This window comes from Pantherophis guttatus, chromosome 2 (assembly GCF_059756535.1).
Source record: "Pantherophis guttatus breed Tessera chromosome 2, ASM5975653v1, whole genome shotgun sequence".
NCBI lineage: Eukaryota > Metazoa > Chordata > Lepidosauria > Squamata > Colubridae > Pantherophis > Pantherophis guttatus.
In genome coordinates, this window is record NC_142064.1 from 223,094,967 (window position 1) to 223,113,197 (window position 18,231).

General features: G+C 41.0%; 1 protein-coding gene across 1 annotated transcript; it reads left to right on the forward strand.

Annotated features, from left to right (window-relative positions):
- Positions 1 to 2,477: 2,477 nt before the first annotated feature.
- DNAJB8 (DnaJ heat shock protein family (Hsp40) member B8) lies at positions 2,478 to 3,456 on the forward strand. Its single transcript, XM_034431500.3, has one exon. The coding sequence runs from the start codon at positions 2,663 to 2,665 to the stop codon at positions 3,341 to 3,343; it is 681 nt and encodes a 226-aa protein (XP_034287391.1). The 5' UTR covers positions 2,478 to 2,662; the 3' UTR covers positions 3,344 to 3,456.
- The last annotated feature ends 14,775 nt before the right edge of the window (positions 3,457 to 18,231 follow it).

The window sequence follows — 18,231 nt, forward strand, 5'->3', positions numbered from 1 at the left end:
TAAGCCAGCATTGTTGTTTATTATACTGAAGTGGGAATAATGCTACATATCCATTATTCAAAGGGACCACCTAGGCACCAACTGTGTATATAACTGTGATGGCGAATCTATGGCATACATGCCCGAAGTGGCATGAGGAGCCATGTTGCCTGGTACGTGCAACCGTTGCCCGTTCCTCTTACGTGTTCTGCATTGCACATGCAATGATCAGCTGGCCTTCGTGCGAGCAGCAGTGCTGGAAACTGGAAGAGCTGGTCTTCCATTTTCCTGCGTGAGCATGTGCTCCAGCCAACTGATTATGCATGCATTCGTGCCAGAAACCCAGAAGACACAAGCGCCCTGGGCAGCTCCTCTTCCGGGTTGCGGCTTAGACAAGCACGTGTACACGCTTCCTTTTCGGCACTCAGTGCCGAAAAGACTCGCCATCACTGGTATATAAAGAGGTGTATGTTTTGATGTTGCTTTTTGGAGATAAAATGTGGAAGTGGGCACAATTATTGATTTATGAACCTTTTTTTTTTTTTTGAAAAGTCCAGCAACAAAACATGTAGTCACTGGAGGTGGGTATAATATCAAAAAATGAAAAAGTCTTTGAAGACAATCAAGGTATTCCTTGCCATGACGAAGGAGACTATCACACTTAATGCAATGGTAGCAGATGGGTGAAGACCACAGGAACTTTGTCTGTCTGACATTCTGGAAGAACAAGCTAAGTAAGGGGAGAGATGGAGGTGGATTGAAAGCTCCAAGGAAAAGAATCACCATTAAGGTTAGTCTGTCTCACGATTGTTTCTTATTAAAAAAGAGACTGCAGTTTATCTGTGCAGGATATGCTCTTCAGATGAGGGAATTAGCAGAATGACTGCCTCCATATCATCTAATTAGCAAAAATGTTGATAAGCAGATACAATCACATATGATTAGGATCCTTTTTAAAAGCCACTCCATTAATTAAATAGACAGAGAGGCTGCCTCCAACCCTCACGTGCTACTGATTAGAATACAAATATTTACACTAATCTCACCTCCATCAGTCAGGGGACACTTTTGAGTATTTTCAGTGACATCTGATTACTATTGATTTTCATCCCCAATGTCAGGCCATTTTGTTAGTATCTGAAAGTGCTGCCTTCACTTTCGGATGCTTTAAATCATGTTAAGGGTTTATCTTAATGACGCTGCTGATAACCACTGCTCAGGTCACTCGTACTTTCTCTTCAAAGAACACAGCCTGGGCTGGTTTTTATTGTTTGTACTTGAGATTTAAGATAGGAAAAACATTTCTCATTTCAAAGCCTCAGTTTCTAGGGACTGAGCTGCCTAGCTAGTTTCCCTCTGGGTAGTTATGTCATGTGGACAGCACTCTGGTGCCACCCTTGAATTCTTCTCATGTTCCTTCTTCCTCTCCAGTTTCCTTACTCACCTCAGTTCACGATCTCTCTCTTTCCTTCTCCTCCCTTTAGTTACACAAGTCAAACTTACAGCAGTGGTGAGCCTTGAAACTTCTGAGAATCCATGATGACTGCTGTAGGCTCTTAGAAGTGAGCATTGATCAGTTCCTGGGAAGAAATACATACCATTTCAGATCCAGCTAGCTCTGTCCCAAAAAGGAAGTTTACATGCAAGGTTTGTGGTGAATCGAAAGAGCAGGGTGGGGCTGGGAGTGGGGTTAGGTCTGGGGTACTATCAAAGAGCCAAACATATTTGGCATGTAGAAGCACTGCCTACACAGTTTATCTGATGGGGCTATGCTGCCATTGGGTGCCATTTTCTGTCCAGCAATATCAATGGTAAAAGTTAGGTCCACACTAGTCGTCAAGAAGCAGGAATCCAGGGATCGGTGAGCTTTCACAGAAGTTGAATGGGGGAATTTGGGAATGGAATGTGGGCAGGATTAAATTTATATTGTTGGGTTTTTAAAAATATTTTTGAGGTGGTCATTTCATTCTTTGAAATGTACTGTACCTATAAAGAGTTTTAAATCATCCATCATCTTTTGTTTTCCATTTGAAATGGATGAAAATGTATTCTGCCAATGTTCACATTTGCTGTCAGAGTTCAGTGATATGACCCTAGGAGGCTCCAGGGACTGAAAAATACAGGCACCCAGGGAACCTGAGTATAGCATACACACTTCCCCACTCTTTTGGCTTATGGAATAACTGCCCAACCAATAATATAAGACCACCTGAACAGGTGTGTTTTGGAAGACATTCATCCTAAATTGAAGAACACTGGCTACAAACTAGCAAAAAACTCTTACATACAGAGCCTTTCTATGAAAAGTTTCCAATCTAAGACTCTGGCATGAGTTGCATCATAGATGTGAAATGCGATCTATCAAGAGAGCCAATTTGCATAGCAGACCCAAACAATAGGACTGATGTCTGTCTCAAAGGAATGAAAAGCCTCTGCCCATTGATTGGCTGAGATGCTTCTGATGTCACAATACTACTCAGCAGCAAATGTCTTGAAATCAAACAATATGAGCAAGCAGCCTTTCTCTTTCCCTTTGGCGCCAAAACCCTTACCATTGGGCTGTGAGGAAAGAAGTGCCACAACCAAAACTACTGGATCCACTGGATCCAAACTGTACAGGACCTTGTGTCCCCTGGGAAAATCAGCCAAGTAGTCTCCAAATCCAACTACCTTTTTCTTTGGGATGGTTAATTATTACGAAGTCCTAGGACTGAACCAAAATGCCTCGCAAGAAGACATTAAAAGGGCCTACCGTAAGCTGGCATTAAAGTGGCACCCAGACAAGAATCCTTATAACAAGGAGGATGCAGAGAAGAAATTCAAAGCTGTAGCTGAGGCCTATGAAGTTTTGTCAGATCCCCAGAAACGTTCTCTCTATGACCGGCCTGTCAAAGAGCCACGGTTTAGAGGGAGAGGAGCCTGTGGCACTTTTCCCCACAGCCCCTTTGATTTTGACTTTGTCTTCCGCAGCCCTGATGAGATCTTTCGAGAGTTTTTTGGAGGAATGGACATCTTCGCACATGACTCCTGGGACAACGAGTTTGACGATGATAATCGTGGAGAGGAAAACCGGAATGGGTTGCAAAGTCCCCTTGGCCTCTTTTCTGGACTAGGTGCCTTTTCCAATTTTGCATTTAATTCCCTTGGGCCCGGTGTGCACACTATGTTCTCCTGCAGGTCCTTTGGCGATGATAGCAGTGGAGCACAGAATTTCAGATCTGTAGCAACTTCTACAGAAGTCATCAATGGACGGAGAATCACCACTCGAAAAATTGTCGAGAACGGGCAAGAAAGAGTTGAAATCGAGGAGGATGGTCAACTGAAGTCCATAAGAGTAAATGGAAGAGAACAGTTGAAATGCTAATAATTCTCCACATGTCTGTCCAAAAAGCAATAGTCAGCTGCTTGTACAATCTTAAAAGGACTCTTGTTCCGTAAAAGCGGAAACCAACTAATAAACTCGTACACTGAGTTCAAGACCTATGTGGTAATGACTTCTGAATTACTTGGAATAACTCTGGTGGTCAGGGTGTGATTTATTTTGATGATTCCTCAAAATGTATTGAAATAACCTCAGTATAGGGTCTATGATTTTACTGTTTAGGATGTTATCCTCTAAAATCAATTGCTGGGGGTGAGTATCTAATTTGGACAGGTGTTTAATTAGAATATTTTTGAATAAAGGTTTTGAGGACAGAGTAAACAGTACATACGCAGCAGTGTGGCTCTGAATAAATTAAAAAATATGTGATTTTAAAGACAGCCATCCAGAAATTCTTCTGGATAAAAATGAATTCTGATGGTTTTGATAGTTATTAAAGTTAATAATATCAAAGATCAAATTAACTTCTTTATGGAGCTTTAAGTCTGCTTTTGGATTAGAACATGGATGATATTATATATTTCTGAATATAATGAAAACACACAAACACACGCACGCACACTCTTTTCAAAACTCTTTACCTGCTCTCAAGACCAAGTATATATTATTTTTAAAAACTGAAAAAGAACTATTTGATACAAAATTTATATATGTCAAATGAATTATTTCGGATGTATAATAAAAATAGCAAAAAGAAGTGAATTGGAAAGGTCAGTAGAAGCAACTAGGATGCCCTTTGATAAACAGTGAAGATTTGTTCAATAAATTTTGAAACATGGACTGAGAACAGTTCAAGAGATAAAATGAAACAACAATAATTTAAATTATGCTTAAGTAACTCTCTCCCAAAGATGTATATTTATTTAATATGTTCCTGATTGTCTCATTATATCCTTTGCTGGGCTAACATATTGAACTGCTAATATCAGTGAGTATATTACTTTGATGGAAACATGAATCTTTAAGCCTTAGCCTACCACATTTACCGTACAATGTATCTTACAGTATTGGTTTGTTGCACTGTCTGTATTTAAATTAGCATTCTGTTAGCAAAACCATAGTGCTATTAAAAAATTTAAAAGCATTGTTTCTTATAATTCATAGCATTTATTGTTAGATTTATGTCCTGCTTTGTTATTTAAGATCTCCTTCTATCTATTTTTCCCACATCTTAACCCCATGAGATAGGTTGGAGTAAGTAAATGGTCAAAATCACCCACTGAGCTTCCAGAGTTTGAAGCTAGGTTTTGCAGTCCAAGACCAAGAACTTAACTGCTATACCACAATGGCGGTAGAACTCTCTGCTTAGATTTTGCATGTGGAATGTCCACACTCAGTTCTTGGTAATAAAGTTATGAAACAGCAGAGCTGAAATGGACTTTTTCCTGGCATCTAGGGGAGCCATGGTCCATCAGAATGGGAAGAGTTGGGGGAGGCAGCATAGTGCTAATTACTTTAGCAGAGAACCCTAAAATCATTTGTTATTTTATCCTGACAATAGCTTACTGATCTTGTTTCTACAACATGCTTAATTGGTCGATGGGGTTTTGGTATTGTAAAGGGATCCCTCCCTCCCTCAAAGATGCATTCACTCTCAATTGGATTCAACCAATCTTCTTTTGGGAACCTCAATCAACCATGGGACATGGGGAGAAAACAGGTATAGATCTGATATACAAATGGACTCTATCCACTTAAGACCAACAGGCTAAAAGTCTTCCCATGTGTTCAACCTAGACTGTGCCTCAGTCAACTCCAAAGGGCTTACACAAGCTGATATCCAACTAAGAGCAGATCCGAGTGATGTAACTGATATGTGCCTATAGTAATATTTACAGCAGCCCTGCAGATATTCCTTTGTCCCCTCCATTCCCCAGGAGAGACTGAATCATTGCCACTGGATAGCTATCTGTAGATGTGATAAGAGTGCAAAAATAATAATGTTTTCCTACTCTTATCAACACAAGATAATCTTGAAGAAATGCTCTTACCTATGATTTTTTTTTTTTTGTCTTCTGCCAGTGGCACTTTAGCCATTTCTTCTGTTTCATCTTCCAAATTTCCTCTGAGAATCAGGGAATATTCTGGGATGTATAAGAGAGATTCTACCTAGGGGCAATCAAATTCAAGACTGCTGCCACTCCCTCATTCCAGCAGTGACCAAGGCCTCAGCTGAACCATGGATCACAGCCTCAGGAAACCCTCTAGTTTGCATGTTGTAGATTGGCCGCTTGCTCCCTGCAGTTAGGAGTGGCTGCAGAGAACTACAAGGCTAACAGAGATTATCTGGCCAACACAAAGGCTAATCAGTCTCAAAGCTAATTATCTGCAGAGTCATGCCTTTGGAAGCCAACCAGAGTTTCTTGGATTACCATAAAAACTCCATTGCCCCTGCCCTGGGCTGTCACATACTTGAAAGGTAGTCACATTCCAAGAGGAATCCCCTCTCCCAATGCCCATCCTAGCCTCAGCAATGCACCAGGACACTCCTCTCATTCACTATTAGATCATGGATATGGGAGGCCCTTCGGTAGCAGCAGCCAAATGATTAAGTGTGGAGACTGAGCATTGAAGCATGATACACTGAGTCTGCCTTTCCTAGGAGTGGCGTGTCCTATCTCCCACATCTCACAATACTCATTACCACAGCAGTGCTACTATGAATGCTATTATGACCCATTACCCCCAATCTTTTTCTTCCTTTCCCCCCAAACAAGGGGACCCAACTCACATTCTGATGCCCCAAACATCCCTGTACAGACTACTGGTTCTTCTAGATGTCTCTTCCCCAACATGTAATGTTTCTGGTCTTGGACAGTCACACTTCTACCCCACAACAGCTTACCCACCCTCTACCATCTCTCATTTTCACCAGAATAGATAGACTCACAGAAGGGGGACCACTATTCCCCCATCCCATCTGCAAATCTACCCAACAGACTCTGAGTTACTGTCACAATATCACAATCCAAGATAAATGGAGATCTGTCTTCTGATAAGAATAAGGAAGTGGGTGGAGATAACATCCTCCCCAATAGATAAGAGACCCAAGGGACCATCTCCTGCTGGCTGTCACAGTATGAAAAATGGTAATGGAGAATGTGAAAGAATCTGACTGAGCTTAGCTGTTCAGCTGTCCAACTTCTCAAAAAGAAGTGAATTAAATTAGACTTTCTAAAGAGTGAATGAGAGGAGCGAAGTCTCTGTGGATGATGGGCTTGTGGCTCATTTAAAATATTGGCTTTGTGTGTTTTAAAAAAATGAAAGAAACACGGGAGGAAGAAAACCCACTGTTGGGATTCCACCTAAATGAGGAAGTGGAGTTGAAAAGCCATTCCTTCAGCTTTACTGAAATACCAGATCCATTAGGCTGTTTCATCAACTGTATTTCTTCCAACACAATATAGGTGAAGAAGAGAACTGGAAGCAATGCCACAAACTTCAGTGGTCATGCTGAGAGGCCATATGTCTTTTTATCTTCCTGAACTATCTCTTATCCAATTGTTATAATTAACTATTATTTAACTTTAAGAGTTAATGTCTGAATTGGTTTGTTTTCTTCTCTTCTCTCTTGCTCCCATATCCCAGTTTTCTTTTGTACTGGGTCTTTCATTTTGCATAAGGACTTTTTTTTGGGGGGGGGGCTGGCAATTGACTAAAAAGAGTCCATGAGTAGTTTTAAAAAAAGGAAAGGCACTGGTGATGAAATGGTCATTGAAATAATGATTTAATACATGGGGGCTCCCTTTGAAATGAAATGGATATACTTGCTCAATTTCAGAAAGGAACCCAAAGAGCTGTAAAATTTGCAGAGGCTAGCAGTTAAATGTCCAGGATCTAGACAACTTTGGGTCCCCTTTAATTGGGAGAACAAACCCAAAGGTGATATAAATGTTGTAGACTTAGGGCTGGATGTGGTACTTTAAGGCCAAGGCTTAAGCTTGCCGTAGCTATTCAAGATCCCCAAGTCCTCCATCCATTGCTACTCTTACTCTTCAGTGGGTTGGCCATATATTTGATAGGAATTATGATGAAAAAGACTTGTTGTTGTCGATGTGCATCATTTTTTCCCAGCCTGACAAGACTGCTTGGATGCCTAGTCAGTTGCAGGTAGATGTAGATGTGGAAGGAACTTCCTGTAGGCTATTTCCTTGCTCCCTCCCTCAATTTATGGGGCTGAGAAAGTGTCCATTAGTTGGGCAGGAAGGAGTGATATGCTTTAATATATAGGTGTACAATTCATACTTTCTGTATGATTCTCACCTGTTGCCAATTTTCCTCTACTTTACTTTGTAGTTTGACTCCCAATGTAGGTGGGGAACCCAATAAACCCATGTTCTCAGGATTAAAAGTACATTTTGAAAATTGCTGTCTGTTCACAATATCCTAAATTGGCTGCTTCAGCCCACAGCCCCTCCCTGCCCAAATGACAGGGCCATCCTGACTTGGAGAAACCACTGTGCCTTCCATTCAGAATGCAGTGGCTTGTCTGCAGGAAGGCCTCCATAATGAACACACAAAGCCGGTTCAGCTCAAATGCATTTATCCCCCGTGCTAGTAGTTTGCCCAGACATGATTTCATTAACAGCCTGATAGTACTTTATGGAGCACTTGGCCTGCAAAAAACAAAACAAAACAAAGCAGAACAGAAATACTTAAAAGCATTTGGAATTACTTCATAAAAAACAAAATCACAGTATTAACCAACTGACCTTTGCTCAGTGCAGACCTGCTAATTTTAGCAATTACAGCCAACAACTTGAACATATCAAGTGGGCAACTGTTTAACAATAATGACATCTGTTTGGAAAATCCAATTAGGTCTAAACATCTTTAAATCCCCACTAGGGGATACCTGCTTTCTTTTTGCTACTGTTAGTTTCTGCCTAATAGGATTTTAAACTCCCGGCCTGCTGTACATCTCAGGCACAGTGGCCATCTCTCCCAGGAGTGCCAATGGCATGGTTGCGATCATATTAACCAACAAGCAAGAGTCCCTCCTTGGACAGTGATGGAAGCAGTTTGATTTTCTGATGGCCTAATCTGATAGAGCAGTGCATTAGCCAGATCCCTTCACTCCTACATTTTCCCTGCCCCATCTTAACTCGGATGTTCTGTTGTTTAAAAGCAAGTGGTCAGGTTTGGGAATTCCCTAAGGCTTTCATCTCAAGGACAGGGGAGAGTTATTTCTGATCTTGCATGGTTGCAAGAGGATTTGGTGTGCGTGTGCCTTTGCTTCGTGCCTTCCTGGACTGGATATCAAGTAAGAAATGTCAGTCGAGAGAAACTGTATTGAGATCAGTAACATTGGAATTATCTTACATATTAGGCTGCATGTAAATTGACTCCCATTTTTGCATGAAGAATGATGGTACCACTTTGCTCTGAGGTTTGTTTGTTTTTTTAATTTGATTTATATGCCGCCCTTCTCCAGAGACTCAGGGCGGCTTACAATGCGCTAAACAATAGCCTTCATCCTTTTGTATGGATGTCAGCTTGTTGCCCCCACAACTGGGTCCTCAATTTACCTACCTTAGAAAGGATGGAAGGCTGAGTCAACCTTGAGCCTGGCGAGATTCAAACCTGCAGTAATTTCAGGCAGTTGGTCTTAATAACAGGGTGCTTTGGACCACTGTACTAGCAAGGCTCTTAGGGTTTTAGGATCCTTTGCATTTTAAGCCTGGATATTTTAGTTATTGTAAAATACAACTACCCCAAAATTGGCAAGAGATAGATAATCGGTTTTTGTGATTCCCTCTGTGGGATCAGTTGGACTCAGTGTTGCTAGTTTAAAGAACAACATTGAATCTTCAAAATCCCAATTACAAGGGCTATTTGAAGAGTCATCTTCACTCATATCACACACTTTCAAGAATGCAGATTTGTCTCTTGTCCATCTCTGAGAACAATCAGATGAGTGGATAAGCAGCAGAAGTTTTCACTTCTACACCGATCTGCAATACTTCTCCATCTGAAAGACTCTCCTGTGCCATTTATTGTTGAGGATGTTCTCAAGTCGGGCTTTGTGGTAGCTGTTGAAGGTTTTGACTTGTTTGCTATGAGGGAGAGTGTACCTCAATAGTCCTGGAGGCAACAGGTTCAGGAAGTCAAAGATATGTTATAAGAAACCAAAGTTCAAATGACAAGCGTCTGCATATCCACAGCCTGGCAGCAGAACAATCATTGCTTCATTTAAGTATTGCAAAGAGGAGACCATCTAGCAACTTTATTTAAAAAGAAAAGAAAGCTTCTAGCAGCCTGGGATGAAGAGACTAATTGGAGATCAGTGCTTTTTGTGCATATCATGATATGGCAAGTTAATGGGGTCCAATACACTGCATAGTCTATAGGATTATTAATGTTATGAGTTATCATCTAGGAGGGCTGGAAAATGATAATTTTGGTCATTGAAGTTTAGCCTTTCTCAATCTTTTTATCCCAGAGAAACCCTTGAAATAATTTGCAGGCTCAGAGCACCCCGATATAAAAATTATTGTATCTATTGTCCATGGTAGGTTAGCATGATAGGTAAACTGAGCCACAGCATGTAAAAATTCCCACCACTGCAGGGGCTAGTATTGCATAGGACATGAAATGAGTTCCATTAAGATCTCTCAGGAAACTTGTAACACTTGGAGAACCCTAAAGTTGACATAAAGTTAGTTTATGGCACAAGAGTTAGCCATAAGGTGTCAAGCACCAGGGAAATCAGGAGATCCAGGCAGTTCAAATGAATATAAAGGTTTATTGCAAGCTTAAGATTCTCTACAAGAATCTGAGCTACTAACGGTCAGGGCAATTTGGTGGTAGATAAGGAATTCAAGGTGGGCTGGACTTAGATCTCTTGTGGGCACGAAGGGATTCAAGTCTGATGACGTGCTTTACCCCTCCCTCAGGCTCAACCTGGTCATTTCCTACATAAGGGCAGGACTGGGTTAGTGAAAACGGCGAAGCCAAAACAAAATCAACATTTAATGTACTGTGCAGTTAAATAGATCAACATACAAATACTACTACTAAATATATTGGGGAAAACGCTAAGTGTATTTGGTGGCAACCCTTTGAGGTGTCATCTCTTTCAGGTAGGTCTGGCCAAGAAAAAGATGCAGCAGAGATTTCAGAAATGGTGATTGCAAGCCTTTCCAGACCCTTCACAGCCTATTTTTAAGGATGGCACAGTTGTGGGAGGGGCTGTTCTAAATGTCTTTCTCACACTTTTGCTCTTCTCAGGAGTAACAATTAGTTTGCCTTGCCTACCCCCTCTCAAGGGCCAAAGCAAAAATCCTCTTTGCTTAATTTTTTGAGGGCCTGCCCTGGACCTTTGAGAGGCTGGGGAAACCCACAGACAAGATGTTATGTGGTCTGTTCTTCTGTTCTTGCACTTGAATTACATAACTCCAGGGCTGTGGTGGAATTCAATTTTTTTTACTACCGGTTCTGTGGGCGTGGCCTAGTGGGCGTGGTGTGGCTTGGTGGGTGTGGCAGGGGAAGGATACTGCAAAATCCCCGTTCCCACCCCACTCCAGGGGAAGAATACTGCAAAATCCCCATCCCCTCTCCACTCCTGGGGAAAGGATATTGCAAAAACTTCATTTTTAAAAAAAATTGATTTATATGCCGCCCTTCTCCGGAGACTCAGGGCGGCTTACAATGCGTTAAGCAATAGCCTTCATACTTTTGTATATTTATACAAAGTCAGCTTATTGCCCCCACAAACTGGGTCAATGATATGCAAAATCCCCATTACCTCCCCACTCCTGGGGGAAAGATATTGCAAAACCTCCATTCCCACCCCACTCTAGGGCCAGCCAGAGGTGGTATTTGCCGGTTCTCCAAACTACTCAAAATTTCCACTACTGGTACTCCAGAACCTGTCAGAACCTGCTGAATAGCACCCCTGCTCCAGGGGTTATACTCAGTGTAGCTTTATATGCAGAGCTCCTAATTCACATGGGATGTGAGTTACAGCAGTGAGGATTAAAGAAGGCTTGCTTGTGTTGGGTGGAGATATAGTTTACAAGCATTCTTCCCAATTTATGCCTTCCTCCACATGTAATGGCTACATGTTCTGTTCTTTTAAGTACAACTGGCAACTAACAGTCATTTGATTATTAGGTTATTTTATTCATTCCTGCTAGGATGGGTGATCTGGCTACTCTAAATTATTTCTGCCTTTCATTATGCTGTTTGGATGCCTACCTTGAATTTATAGACTGGTTATAAGCCTAGATATGAGGGCTTGTAACTAGCACTGATGATGTTACCTAGTTAGGGTAATGAAACATCTGCAAGAAAACAAGCAAGCTCAGAAAGGACCAAGGACCTCTCATTTCAACCCTGAGCTACAAATATTCTCCTTTATTAGTAAGCCTGGATATCTTTATCAGGCTACAGGTATATTATCCAAAATGTACAATATTGCCATCATGAAGATGGTAACAATTTTGGTAGGTCCGCTTTCTGAAAATACAGCAGCATCTGTGTTGTGGTGTGTGTGTGTGTGTGTGTGTGTGCGCGTGTGTGTGTGCAAACATGCACGGATACAGGCAAGATGACAGTCATGACATCACAGTGGAAGTCCCACCCTTTTGTATGTGTATGTGATGTTGAACATGTGCAAAAGATGCTGGGATCTGATCACAATGACTGTCTTGACTCCTTTGGACACATGGTTTAAATGGCCAGATTGGCATAGGCATTGGTGAATTTTCATTACGGTATATGTAACACAACCATTTACCATTTTTATACATATGGTTATGATAATGAGCGCTAGCTAAATGTGTAATATACAATGTAATCTTTAGTTCTACCTTCCTTGAATGCGGGATGGCTGACACATACAATATGCAACTTTATTCTCTGGAGACGTAACATATTCTTAACTTACATACAGTTTGTTTACATGCACAAAAAGATTCAATTTAATTTTATTACATTAAATGATATCAAAGGTTGAATAGAAAATGAACACAAATGATTGTGACAAAGTTTGAATCATTAATTAGATTAAAAACACGGTAGTTGCTCAAAAATGTAGAATTATTATTCATTCTTAAGCGTTTGAGGTTTTAGGGAAACTTTTGACGACAACACAGGTGCATTTCCTTACAGCAGTGATTTTAGAACTGTCTTAAAGGGATCATGGAGCAATTTTTAATTGCTTGTTTGTAAGTGAAGAATTCAGTTTGGAACTGCTGCTGCTGGGATACATGTGTAAAACAACAGAGTCTGGGGTTCTTGGTTTGCTTCTCTCTTTTTTTGGAAGGGTGATGATATTATTCAGGATGGGGAAAAGGGGTAGTCCTCAACCTTTGACCATAATGGAGCCTGGAATTTTGATCGTAAACCATGATGGTCGTTATTCAAGGCATCCATGTGGCAAACCAGATTTTACAACTTTTTTGCAGCTGTCGTTAAGCATAATGCTTCAGGCATAAAGCAAACATCCTTGGTTGTTAAACAAGTCAATGCATTCCTATGGTTGGGGTTTTTTGGCTAGAAACCAGCCAAAAAAGCCAGTTTCAGCAAACAAGGTTGCGAATCGTGTCATATGATCGCAGAACACTGCAACTGGCTATAAAGGCAAACCAGTTGCCAAGTGCCCAAAATTGGTCATGGGATCATGGTGTGTATGTCTGTGTGTGTGCTGTCATCAGAACTCCAGAGAACTGGGGTGTAAGTACCTTTTGGTACTTTGAACGGAGGTCTGTCATAATTTTGAATGGTTTTTAAGTGATTTTCTGTATTTGAATGAAACAGTTTAAGAAACATGGTCATGAATTAGAAAGCCAATGTCAGGGGATTTCTTTTTGAATCAAGCTATATTACAACCCTGAAAAATCCCCATTGTACATCTTTGCAATGTAATGAGTAATGTAGATCAGCATTTCCCCAACCTTTCTGGGGGTAGGGAGGAGGGGAAGAGGGGATGGTGTTGTATGAGGGACAGGCATGTGCCCAGTGGTGGGTTGCCCCCGGTTCGGACCAGTTCACAAGAACTGGTAGTAAAACTGGCGGGAGGCCCCACCCACTGCCCCAGATGTTGTCATTGGCAATCTGCGTATGCAGATGATGCATGAATGAGCAAAGTGAGCATGCACGCTTGATCCCGTTGCGAACCGGTAGTAATGGTAAGTAGAACCCATCCCTGTGCGTGCCCCCACCATTTGTGCAAGTGGGACTAAATGCATGTGCACCAGGGGTGGGTTGTTCCCAGTTCTATAGAACTGGTAGTAAAACCGGCGGGAGGCTCCACCCACCAACCCTGACATCATCAGAACGCTTCTGCGTATGCGCAGAAGAGTGCGCGGCCCCATTGTGAACCGGTAGTAAAGGTGAGTAAAACTCACCCCGATGCTCACATGTGCATGCCAACCTGCCACTCACACAGACTGGTTACAAAAAGGCGACGGCCCAATAGTGGGTCACAGCCCACAGGTTGGGGACACCTGATATAGATTATGAATGTATATTACATAGAAAACTGTGGTTTTGGTTCTGCCATTTGCTAATCTAATTCAATTTTCTCTACGTTTCCTAATCTGGCGAAAGTTAATACATTATCCACTATTGATTTCACCTACCTACTGTTTCTTAACTATAGTTTTAAGTTTTAAAAAGATCAATTTAATCACTGTCCAGCAGAACTGAGTAAACTCAAATAAAATGAGATGCTTAAGCTGAAACATTTTTCTACGGATTTCAATGCAAACAACTCTGTATTGGACTGAGATCCAAGTGTGCTCGAGATTTATTTATTTTAACCCATTATGGTATCATAAAGACCTAATTTAACTCTTATAGTACTTAGATAAGGATAATGTCTCATCTACTGAAGGGTCTATCGGAGGAACCAATAAGAATGATTTGTATCTTTGAAAGCTCTTGAATTAGAAATCCCTCCCCCCTCCCCCCTCTCTCTCCTCCTTTTCCTCCCTCCCCCCCCCTCTTGCCGTAACAATGAAATATGTGTTGTTGGCCACTTGGGAGCAAGTATATATCCACTAGCAGGACTCGTGCAGAAATAGTAATTTCACACTATAATTGAAACATACATATGGTTAGAAAAAAAATCATACATTTAAAAAAAAAAACCAGGAGATTGTCAGGAAAAAAAAGGATAAAACAATTTAAGAATATTGTAGTATCAGATCAGATCTAATTTACACCTTGCATTAATATAGTTTGACTGTTCTTTCTTCAAGGAGATCAAACACCACAGAAATTGAGTAGATCCAGGTTTCAATAAACCAGATTTAATATGCCAGATCTGAATAGCAAAAATATGGACAGCCGCTAGTTGGCAGCAAAAAGTTAGTGTTTTATCTGTCTGCCTCCTACCATTTAAAGGTTTGTTTTCTGTAACAAGATTACATAGCCCTAAGACAGATTCAAGTGATCTAGTGGAAACAGACATTTTTGATCTTCACAACAATTCAACAAAGTAAATTGGGGCAAAGAGATAGTAGCCAAGATGACTCAAAGAGCTTCATGAATGTGTTGGGATTTGAATACAGAACCCTTAGGTTCCACTACAGCCTTTGTCAACTAGTGCCCTACAAGGTTATTGGACTGTAGCAGTGTGTGTCAGGGTTCCAAGTAATACACCCATAGCAAACAAAACTCCGAGGCAGGTAGATTCCTCAAAGAATAATTTTATTGGATATATCATATTGGCACAAGCTGGTGAAAAATGACTCTGAATGTTCCCGTGGTTTTCACCTAATTAAAAGTAAAAGTTTTTTGCCTTCCCCAAACAATCAGTCACATGGTCCAATCAAAGTGCTGTCTGGTTGCCTGATAACGTCACTCCTCCTCTCTCCAGCCCGCTGTGGGAATATCCTTGGTTCCCAGGAGAAAGTATTTTGTTTTGGCTATAAAACCCCAGCTATTTCTACTCCCCACTCCCTATCCCTCAGTTCTAGTATGGCAACACTGAAGCTTCAAAATGGCTCCTGTCAGGTCAGCTTCAGGGCTGACAGTGTGGTTCCTTCCTCGAAGAGTGTATCAAGATGAAAAATCCTAGATCATGTGGTGCAATCTATAGAATATATTATGAATTCTCTCCTGTTATCAGGCCTTCCAAAAATATACATTGTATGAGAAAGGTACACACCGTAGTCGCTTGGATATGCCCCAGTAACATTTCCCTTCACTCATCCAAATGGCTAAGGTCAACCTTTTCTCCTCAATCTTATTTGAACTATAGGCTTACACTAAAGCTTTTCAGATGTTCCATTTTCATCCCTCAGCTGTCTGTACATAACTAAAAATGGACTTATCAGACCGCCTTACATGTAATCCTGTTTACTCAGAAGTACGTTGCAGTGTGTTCAATTGGACCTAATCCCAAGTAAATGCATTTAGGATTATGGCCTCCAGTTTGTTCCCAGATAACTAAATAATTTTGTGGACTCCTCAGAAATCTGACATTCTTTTACCTGTTCTGGGCTTATTCGAAAGAGTTTGTCCCATTAAAGACAACCTACCTAGGTCTTGTTTACATATTAGCATCCTGCTAGCCAGTCATGCTTTTAGACTAACCCTCCTGGCGTGTTTCTCAACTGTATTCAGACTGACATAATGGCAATACTAACAACGTTAAACAGAAGCTGGATGAGCCCAGGAAGACCCAGGTGACTCAGTTCTAAATGACATCAGTGTTACAGAAGACAAACACAACTACAAAAACAGGGGAGAAGTGAGAAGCCCAGGTACGGTGATAACATATTTTTAATCTTATTTTTTAATTTTATTATCCTGTCTCTTGTGGTTCTTTCAGCTTCCAGAATGAACAGGGAAGGGGGTTTATTGCTTGAGTTAAAAAAAAACACGAATTTGCATTACATGCTGGCTCCTGCTGTAATATACTTCAGTCTTGTTTCTCTCTCGTCCCCTCTCCAGAACAACTGATCCTATCGCAGCCTGATTTAATTTCAAAGACGGATTGTGATTTGGCAAGGGGGGGGGGAGGAAAAAGAGCCAAGCTAATCAAAAGTCACCATCTGCTGCGTTGCCATGGGGATATTCCTCCCCAATAAATGTGCTCTTTGCCAAAATCACAGATAACAGCATTGAGGGAGGGGCAGGCTGGGGGGGGGGAAAGAAATAAAAGAAAGAAGTTCCAGCACTACTGGGGGAAAATTGGGAAAAAGAGAAACCAGGAGGGAAAAGGCAGGCAGCCATCAACAGAAGTGGGAAAAATCATCTGGAGAAGAAGCTATTATGAATCAGAAAGCGAGGTTAGAGATGCTGAGAAGCAGCAGAGGATGGGAGAGATGCGAGATGAAGAGAGATAGAAAGAAAGAAAACCATAGAAGAAGATGGTAGAGAGGCAGCCAAAGTTGGGAAAGGGGGGGAGGAAATGGGATCTCCTTGATCAAATGTCAGAAGGAAGAATAAATGATTTCATTCAGATAAAACACTCTGATCGTGTGGGAGGTACAGATGAAAAATAATGATGCTTCCACTTCTGAAACGCATTATGCTAAAACCAAATATGATTCTTGCATCAATGAAAGGATGGAAATGGTTCAGTATAACAAGCATGGATACTTCCAAAATGCAATGTAAAAATAATTGTATTTACTGAAGAATTATTTCTCTGGAAATCCTAGTGATGGGTGGCCATTCTGGATGTGAAGACTACTCAGCAAAAGCAGAAGTTTCCAAGTGCCTGGGATGTTCAGATCATAAAGCCCAAACAGTGTTTGTCAGGAACTTCAAAATACAGTAGGTATGCAGGATTGCTTTTGTGATATACTTTTGCACACCTAAAACCGATATCAAGTTAGGTTCAATTGGATGTGATAGTGTAGAATTATAAATAAGCCAAAATATGGGATCCCAAAAATATTATTTATGACTTATCTACCATTTTTCCAAGAAATAGGCTAAGGTTACTGTCAAACTTTCACAAAGTTTCAAACTAACCTAAGTGGAATTTCATTTCTGCTAATCCTAATACAGAAAGAATACTATCAGCCAATCAGTGCTCCTCTTCCTGCTCCTCCTCCTCCTCCTCCTCCTCCTCCTCCTCCTCCTCCTCCTCCTCCTCCTCCTCCTTCTTCTTCTTCTTCTTCTTCTTCTTCTTCTTTCTCTTCCTCTTCCTCTTCCTCTTCCCCTCCTCCTCCTCCTCCTCCTCCTCCCCCCCCTCCTCCTCCCAATCAATCTTGACTTACAGTGGCAACATGAAGAAGTTTATGCAGTTTTCTGGGCAAAATTTTTGCCTTCTTCCTAAGGCTGAGAGAAAATGACTGATCCAAGGTCACCTAGCTAGTCTTTTTTTTCCCCCTAAAGAGGGACTAGAACTCTTTGTCTCCCAGTTTCTAGCTTGGTACCTTAACTATTAGATCGTTCTCTTTCCTTCTGATTGACTAAGAAGACAATGGAGAGAACAGAACCCACGGAGTAACAAAATCCTCTCACTATGTACAAAAGGCAAATAAAATACATTGTTAGCACTGCATCCACCACATCCATTTTGTTTGTCTGATGGTTTGCCGAAATAATTTGAGTTTTGCTATGATGGATAGCTATGCAAAGAAAGGTCTATTTTAGAAATGAAAATGGATGCATTAGAATCCTCCTAGGTTTTCAAGCCACTTTGCCGCCATCCCTGAGTTGCATTGAAAAACTCTTGTTTTGTGAATGTGAAATGAGACCATGCTGACAAATTAGATCAAAACTTTATTATGGTCACCGACTACAAATCCAAGATAAGAAATAAAAACAGATACATAACAAAGTAGTAAACATTATTATTTTACAATCATGTTGATGATTTTGCAATTAGATAGGGGCATCAGCAACAACTATAATTTCATCAAAATAACAAAACATAGGCTGTGAAATCATGACACAAATAC